This window comes from Sinocyclocheilus rhinocerous, unplaced genomic scaffold (genome assembly GCF_001515625.1).
Source record: "Sinocyclocheilus rhinocerous isolate Xijiao unplaced genomic scaffold, SAMN03320098_v1.1 scaffold2145, whole genome shotgun sequence".
Taxonomy (NCBI): domain Eukaryota; kingdom Metazoa; phylum Chordata; class Actinopteri; order Cypriniformes; family Cyprinidae; genus Sinocyclocheilus; species Sinocyclocheilus rhinocerous.
Genome location: NW_015670983.1, coordinates 614,419 through 622,650, shown reverse-complemented (window position 1 = coordinate 622,650; position 8,232 = coordinate 614,419). Strand labels below are relative to the sequence as shown.

General features: G+C 40.6%; 2 protein-coding genes across 4 annotated transcripts in view; one reads left to right on the top strand and one right to left on the bottom strand.

The window, feature by feature from the left end:
• Positions 1 to 1,224: 1,224 nt before the first annotated feature.
• ddit3 (DNA-damage-inducible transcript 3) lies at positions 1,225 to 6,300 on the top strand. Of its 3 annotated transcripts, XM_016546602.1 has the most exons (5): positions 1,225 to 1,415; positions 2,594 to 2,659; positions 3,074 to 3,277; positions 3,354 to 3,663; positions 5,587 to 6,300. In XM_016546602.1, exons 3-5 carry the CDS (start codon positions 3,137 to 3,139, stop codon positions 5,871 to 5,873), a joined length of 738 nt encoding a protein of 245 aa, XP_016402088.1. In that variant the 5' UTR covers positions 1,225 to 1,415; positions 2,594 to 2,659; positions 3,074 to 3,136; the 3' UTR covers positions 5,874 to 6,300. The 3 variants fall into 3 exon arrangements, with proteins under 3 accessions (XP_016402088.1, XP_016402086.1, XP_016402087.1); XM_016546600.1 differs by lacking the exon at positions 5,587 to 6,300 and having other exon boundaries at positions 1,227 to 1,415; positions 3,354 to 4,383; XM_016546601.1 differs by lacking the exons at positions 2,594 to 2,659; positions 5,587 to 6,300 and having other exon boundaries at positions 1,227 to 1,415; positions 3,354 to 4,383.
• Positions 6,301 to 7,824: 1,524 nt separating this feature from the next.
• Positions 7,825 to 8,232, bottom strand: part of mars1 (methionyl-tRNA synthetase 1) — a 45,132-nt gene continuing 44,724 nt past the window's right edge. The window contains exon 21 of the mRNA XM_016546603.1: positions 7,825 to 8,204. Within this exon, the coding sequence (XP_016402089.1) occupies positions 8,055 to 8,204 (150 nt within the window). The 3' untranslated portion in view covers positions 7,825 to 8,054. The remainder of the gene's footprint in view (positions 8,205 to 8,232) is intronic.

Genomic DNA, 8,232 nt, shown 5'->3' with positions numbered 1-8,232 from the left:
GTTGGGAAAATCTGTCTTTTTAGGGCGATAACATTGGTTCTGATTTAAAACATGGACATTTTACAGTTCACTGCAGTAAAGCATGTCATTTAAAAGCAATTGAAACGTTCTGTCGGCACACTTATGTCTATAATAAATTTGGATAACCAAATGACAGCATTCTGAAAACTGGAATAATGCTTCAAAACATCCACACTTTTGAGTGCCCTAGTGTCTTTTTAGGGCGGTAACATTGGTTCTGATTTAAAACATGGACATTTTACAGTTCACTGCAGTAAAGCATGTCATTTAAAAGCAATTGAAACGTTCTGTCGGCACACTTATGTCTATAATAAATTTGGATAACCAAATGACAGCATTCTGAAAACTAGAATAATGTCTTGAAACCTTCACACTTTAAGTGCAATATATGGGCTATAGGATCCATGTTGGGAAAAATACTACATGGACGCATCTTACTCTGGAAGACTCTTCAAGACTAACCTGTGAACTAAATACTGTCCTTTACCATTTCAACATCACTTTATGGGCTCATTTGGTGATCATAAATAGGTGTGTTGAACAATAACGTGCTATAGCGTAATCATTCGAGTTCTTGAATGGTTTGATGCGGTCTCTGTGTGGTTTATACGGATTGTGAATGTTGACTGGAGTGAAATGTGTGAGGAGCTGGGACTCCTGGAATATCCTCATTCTATAGTGCTCAACTGGATGCATTTGGAAACGGGAAATAATCGCCTCGGGTCACTAGAGAGGTGTTATTAAAGATGAAAAAAGAGCGAACAAATGCATCACACGACGACCGCGGATATTAACGTTGCATATTTTTATAGGCGCATATGCGAACGCAAGCAAAAATGGAAACATTTTTCTACATCCTTATAAGGTAGCTCGCCACTTTTTTTATTTTTAACGAAAGGTTGTTTAATAAAACATGCTGGGGCTCTGCTAGTCTTATCTCCAACCAGAAACCGGTTGCCAACGATTGCATCATTCCTTTCATGTGACTCCCTTACGCCCCAAATTCGTCCTGGCCGTCTTATGACTGCATCACATCTTCAAACTCTCGCGGAGCGAGACAACCAGCAAAGTCATCAAGTCCCGCCCCTCCCGCCTAGCGCGGCTGCTGATTGGATGTCTCTAAGCAGAAGAATTCCGACCGCCTCGCGCGATTGGTCCAAGCCTCCGACCATCTCCTGTCAGTTTCCCATAATCTCTATTAGGTTGCACCTTGAGATCCTCCCCCCAGAGTTCGGTTGGAGTCACTCTATAAATGTCCCCGGGAGTTTCCGAAATCCACACTCGGTGACTTCAACTGAACAATGGTTAACATGAGCTATCGCCAATCTCTACAAAAACACACGCAGACCCTGAATCCGAAACAGCCGAGGAAAAGAAATAATAAAAAGAAAAGGGTGAGTGTCATCGCATGTTTTGGCGACTATCCCGAGCTGTTTTTGGAGTACAGTTGCTCAACTCAAATTTCACGGGAGATTTTCTTTTTTCATTTTAACGTCCGTTTTCTTTATTTAACGCAACACTGTTGCGCTTTATGTTCCTGTTTAATTATATTTACGTTAGAGTCACTTGCTACGAAACTTTACTTCGCGATGACAGCTGTCACTTTCTTACGATCGCGGCAACTTTGTAGCGCACGTTTGATTTGGAACGGTTTTTGTTACATCGCTCGCCAGCGGAGCGCAACTTTGTACACTTCAAGAAAGCAGACGGATGCGGTCGTAATGCACAGCCCGTTGTGTTTTTACATCGCTAAAGTGCTTTAAAAGCGTTATTTCGGCGCGGAGCGCTTGATCTTTGTTTTCTCACTCCTGTACTTTGATTCCATGACGTCATTGGCTCGCTGTCAGTTTCGTAAAGCGCCGCTCCAGATGGGCGCAATTAAAAGAAAATTCGCTTAAACTACTTAAGTGACACAAGCGTTTAATTTTAAGTCGTTTTAAAATAACCGATTTATGATTTAGCCGCTGTTGGAGTAAGCCAGACAACAAATAACCGGCACCACATCCTTAAACGATTTATTGACAGATTAATAATAGAAAAACAATAGTTTTTAGTTATGTCGCTTCACTCCGCATTAAGATTTATGTTTAAAAAAACAATAAACCACAGGAGTGCCTCAGGTCTTTGTGTTAGAGCTGTTTTCATTCTCACGCGGACATCTAAAGTAGCTCGATTGTCCTTCGCTGATCGTATTTATAACTCAGAAATGAGTTCTGGATGTTTTTTCAGCTGAACTTGAACGTCTTGGTGTTGAGAACGAGTCACTGGGTTGTTTTGACTCACGCAGGGGGCGCCATCGAGCACATAATGCGCCTTTGTTTACATAAAAAATACAATGACCTAATTTTAGATTAAAGATTAAAGAATCAATAATCGCTATGGGTCATTTGAATGAACATCTGATCAAGATCCAAAAGTCCTTTATGTTTTTTCATTGTTCTTTATGGCTTGTGTGTTTCTCAGCTGAAATGTGTTTTGCATGAGAATGATTTTTTTTATTTTTTAAATAGTTTTGCAATAGTTTTGGAACCATGACCTGTGGCTTGAGCTGTTCCATGTTTTATTTCTCTAGAATCATTGGGACAATATACCGCCAACAACTCACATTCAAACTTGATTGTCAAGAGACACTTTTGAGGTGAGCATTTTTATAGCTTATACATATATTAATTTAAATACGTTTTAATTTAATAACTAAACGTAATGATTTAAATAAAAAACAACAAACAACACTAAACGGACCAAAAAAATATAATAATAACCAAACATTCTCAATTCATGCATGCACTGTTTCAAAGCTCTGGGATTGTTGTTTGTTGTGCAGTAATGCTGTTTGGCCGCTATGTGTCCTTGTTGCACCGGGTGGCCGAGCAGTCGATCTTAATGTCGCGTATAATAGCGGGTCACCCAGATAAATCAGCTATTCCCAAACCCGCCGGCGCAGGTGAAGCTAGACTCCGCTGATGCACCGAAGCTCCCACTAGACGTGCAGCGCAGTACAGCATACAGAGGTGGTTTTCCACTTCTTTTAGACAGTTTGTCCGTTTTTCAGGTCTGGTGTGCTAGGTGTGGGAGCATATCGTGTTGTGTCTGTGGATAGCGACTGATTGGTGCGATGACTGCGGAGTGGCTGTGCCCCCCTGGCGTGGGGCCGCTGTGTGGTGCAGAGTTGGAGGCGTGGTATGAAGACCTACAGGATATACTGGGCTCCGACGCGGGCGGGGCCAAAGTCACGAGAGCCCCGCCTTGCTCCGAGGTCAGTAACGTCAAACGGCGCTCAACGGTCGCGTCTTGTAGACTTCACAGTTCTAACGGTTTCTCTTGTTATGCAGAAGGAGCCCGAGTTTCTGGATGTGTTGGAGAGCTGCTCGCTCACCTGGTTGACGGAGGGGCAGGTTTGGGGCGACGGGGTGCAACGGGTCACCGATGAACCGCCCGTCGTCCAGTCGCCATCGCGAAAGGATGACCGGAGAGGCGGCGGCGGCGGCGACTCGGAGCACACCTCATCCGGAGGAGACCTGCTTCCGCCAGAGTTCTTCGAGCTCCTCAGCGAGGGCGGCGTCGGGTCGGTGGAGACGATGGTGACCGCCGGGTACCACGTTTCGCATCACGCGCCTCCGTCGCCATCCGCGAGCGAGGAGGAGCTCCCGACGGTCCCAGACACATCGTCATCCTGCTCCTCGGCGTCCTGCTCGCCCTTCCTCAATCGCTCCCCGCCGCCGTCCCCTCCTGCGCGACCGGGAAAGAGAAAGCGGGCCGGCGACAAAGGAGGAGGCGTGCTGTGCTCCCCGTCCCCCGGGAAGAAGAGCCGACGGGAGCGCGAGCATGAGAACGAGAGGAAGGTGCAGGAGCTGACGGATCAGAACGAGCGGCTCAAAGCAGAGATCGAGCGGCTGGGAGAGGAGGTGCAGCGGACGCGCCGGGCACTCATCGAGAGACTCGTCAACACCAGGAGGTGAAGGAGCAACAGGAGGAGCCCAGGGGCCAAAGGGAAACAAACAATTGGCGGAAACTCATCTCGCGGTGACCGTGAAATGCACATGTAGAGGGAGATAAAAGACACGTAGGACGGGGGGGAGAGAGAGGAGGTTCACTGAGCGACTCCCGCCGAGAGAGAAAGAGAAAGTCAAATTAAGCCGTAGAAAAGAAAGAATGTGGAGCCCAACGGAAACACGGACCGAACTCAGCCCGAATGCAAAGTCAAGAAGAAATTTGATAATTGATGTTTTGTTTTTTTATCAGTATTTTAGTACATTTAAATCAGCGTGATACATTTAAATGAACATCCTTTAAAGGCAAATGCTACGACGTGTGTTACAATTTAACACATTATATTACAAATGAATTGAAGAATGAGCAATAAAAATATCAAAAAGCAAATTAAAAAAAATTTTCATAAAGAAAATGAAGCGAGATTTTTGCAGTAAATTAAAATGACTAATGCAATAAATTAAAGGCAAATACTACAATGTATAAATGTTACAATTGAACGAATTGCATTACAAAATAAGATTTGCATTACAGCAATAAAAGCAAATAAGAAATTAGATTTTTCATGAAGAAAATTAAGCCTAATTTAAGGAAAAATCTAAAATGACTAATCCATTTCTTTTAAAAGCAAATGCTAATGTGATGTATTAATGTTACAATTTAACAAATGATATTACAAATTAATAAAAAAATAAAATTTACATTATGGCAATAAAAGTATCAAAAGCAAATAAGAAATTAGATTTTTCATAAAGAAAATGAAGCCTAATTTAAGGAAAAATCAATGTTTTTGCATTAAAATGACTAATACAATTTATAAAAAAACATTTAAATCAGCATAAATTAAATGCAAGTACCTTTATGATGTATAAATGTTACAATTTAATGAATGACATTACGAATAAAGAATAACTTGCATTACAGCAATAAAAATATCAAAAGCAAATAAGAAATTAGATAAATGAAGCCTAATTTTACAAAAGCTTTTTTGCAGTAAATTAAAACGACTTTAATGCAATGTTTTAAACATTTAAACCAGCAAAAATGAAAGACTGTAAAACAAGTACTACTGCTTCTTTACGAATGTTTTTAAAATGAACAAATTAAAGAATGAGATATTTTGCATTACATTAATCAATGCGTGCGATTGTGATTAAAAAAGAATCATAATGCAAAAAATTGTAATGCTACTAAAACCGCCTTTTTTCTTTGCATTCGGGTTGTTTTTGACGGGTTTTGGTCTGATAATAGCACTGTAATGCACCAACGTTTATTAAACTACCCAAAGGTTAATCAACTTTCTGTGTAATTGAAAGCTGATTGTTCATCAGTGCCGAGGAGTCTTGAGGGAATGTAGCAGAGACGACGAGAGAAAAGGCAGAACTGCAATAATAAAGAGAGAAGAAGAGATCTGATTGTATCAGTGACGGTGATATCGCTCGCTCCCCGCCGCCGTCCCCTCCTGCGCGACCGGGAAAGAGAAAGCGGGCCGGCGACAAAGGAGGAGGCGTGCTGTGCTCCCCGTCCCCCGGGAAGAAGAGCCGACGGGAGCGCGAGCATGAGAACGAGAGGTGCAGGAGCTCCCGACTGTCCCGGACACTTCGTCCTGCTCCTCAGCGTCCCGCTCGCCGTCTCCTCCCATCTCCGCCGCTCGCCCGGGAAAGAGAAAACGAGGAGGCGCGCCTTGCTCCCCGTCCCCCGGGAAGAAGAGCCGACGGGAGCGTGAGCATGAGAACGAGAGGAAGGTGCAGGAGCTGACGGATCAGAACGAGCGGCTCAAAGCAGAGATCGAGCGGCTGGGAGAGGAGGTGCAGCGGACGCGCCGGGCACTCATCGAGAGACTCGTCAACACCAGGAGGTGAAGGAGCAACAGGAGGAGCCCAGGGGCCAAAGGGAAACAAACAATTGGCGGAAACTCATCTCGCGGTGACCGTGAAATGCACATGTAGAGGGAGATAAAAGACACGTAGGACGGGGGGGAGAGAGAGGAGGTTCACTGAGCGACTCCCGCCGAGAGAGAAAGAGAAAGTCAAATTAAGCCGTAGAAAAGAAAGAATGTGGAGCCCAACGGAAACACGGACCGAACTCAGCCCGAATGCAAAGTCAAGAAGAAATTTGATAATTGATGTTTTGTTTTTTTATCAGTATTTTAGTACATTTAAATCAGCGTGATACATTTAAATGAACATCCTTTAAAGGCAAATGCTACGACGTGTGTTACAATTTAACACATTATATTACAAATGAATTGAAGAATGAGCAATAAAAATATCAAAAAGCAAATAAAAATAAATTTTCATAAAGAAAATGAAGCGAGATTTTTGCAGTAAATTAAAATGACTAATGCAATAAATTAAAGGCAAATACTACAATGTATAAATGTTACAATTGAACGAATTGCATTACAAAATAAGATTTGCATTACAGCAATAAAAGCAAATAAGAAATTAGATTTTTCATGAAGAAAATTAAGCCTAATTTAAGGAAAAATCTAAAATGACTAATCCATTTCTTTTAAAAGCAAATGCTAATGTGATGTATTAATGTTACAATTTAACAAATGATATTACAAATTAATAAAAAAATAAAATTTACATTATGGCAATAAAAGTATCAAAAGCAAATAAGAAATTAGATTTTTCATAAAGAAAATGAAGCCTAATTTAAGGAAAAATCAATGTTTTTGCATTAAAATGACTAATACAATTTATAAAAAAACATTTAAATCAGCATAAATTAAATGCAAGTACCTTTATGATGTATAAATGTTACAATTTAATGAATGACATTACGAATAAAGAATAACTTGCATTACAGCAATAAAAATATCAAAAGCAAATAAGAAATTAGATAAATGAAGCCTAATTTTACAAAAGCTTTTTTGCAGTAAATTAAAACGACTTTAATGCAATGTTTTAAACATTTAAACCAGCAAAAATGAAAGACTGTAAAACAAGTACTACTGCTTCTTTACGAATGTTTTTAAAATGAACAAATTAAAGAATGAGATATTTTGCATTACATTAATCAATGCGTGCGATTGTGATTAAAAAAGAATCATAATGCAAAAAATTGTAATGCTACTAAAACCGCCTTTTTTCTTTGCATTCGGGTTGTTTTTGACGGGTTTTGGTCTGATAATAGCACTGTAATGCACCAACGTTTATTAAACTACCCAAAGGTTAATCAACTTTCTGTGTAATTGAAAGCTGATTGTTCATCAGTGCCGAGGAGTCTTGAGGGAATGTAGCAGAGACGACGAGAGAAAAGGCAGAACTGCAATAATAAAGAGAGAAGAAGAGATCTGATTGTATCAGTGACGGTGATTGTAGGTGCATTTCATTGTAAGCAGCCAGTTTTAATTCACGTCATGTGTTAACGAAGGGCTTTAACCGTGTAAATTCACCCCTAGTTGACAGAGATTAGTAGCTCAGGACTGTTATAGTGAACGATTGTGAGCGTTTCTCACCATCAACCCGAGGCCTCTAAGAGTGTGTGTGAGTGTGTGTGTGTGTGTTCAGATGACGGGGATATTGCTCTCACTTCCTTCTCTTGAAACTTTTCCAGAATTTTTAGAGCTAGCAGTTTATAACATACTCTCTGCCTCATGCCTATTTTTCTATATGTGTATAATCACGACATGTCATCATTTACCTTATATTGTAGTTTCCTAATCTTACAATAAACGTGCATGCCGAATTACTGTATTAGAGTAGAAACATTTGTATCTGAATTTGATTTAGCCTTACTGAATACGGAATTGTATTACACTCATTTTGTTATTAAAATCTTAAAATGAACTGAGTCTTGAGATTTTTTTTTGTCTTTGTGTTTATTGATTGTGTGAATAAAATATGGTTGTTTCGGAGTAACAAGAAACCGTGAGAAATACATAGATTTTATTGCATTTTAAAAAGATCATTTAACAGACTTCATTGCATTTAAAAAAGGATAGGTTGCATTTTTATAGGAGTGGATGGATAGTGCAGTAAGCCCTGAAAATATTCCTGCATGATGGATTTTTTCCCCTCATGTTCACCTTTTTACTTCTTCTTTCCTTTCTGAGCGGCCGGCTCCGGGTTCTTGCCCTCCGCTAGAGAAAGTTGTTTTTTCAGTTGCAGTAATTTCTCGACTTCATCGTCAATAACAGACTTGTCGGCTTTCTGGGCTTTTAGGCCTCGTAGTTTATTGCCCTGAAACACACACACACACGCGCACACA

What these genes read in the sequence shown, in the direction of transcription:
- ddit3 (XM_016546601.1), top strand. Translation starts at nt 3,137, where the DNA reads ATGACTGCGGAGTGGCTGTGCCCCCCTGGCGTGGGGCCGCTGTGTGGT. An exon ending in GAGCCCCGCCTTGCTCCGAG is followed by an intron (nt 3,278 to 3,353) that starts GTCAGTAACGTC and finishes CTTGTTATGCAG; the next exon opens with AAGGAGCCCGAGTTTCTGGA.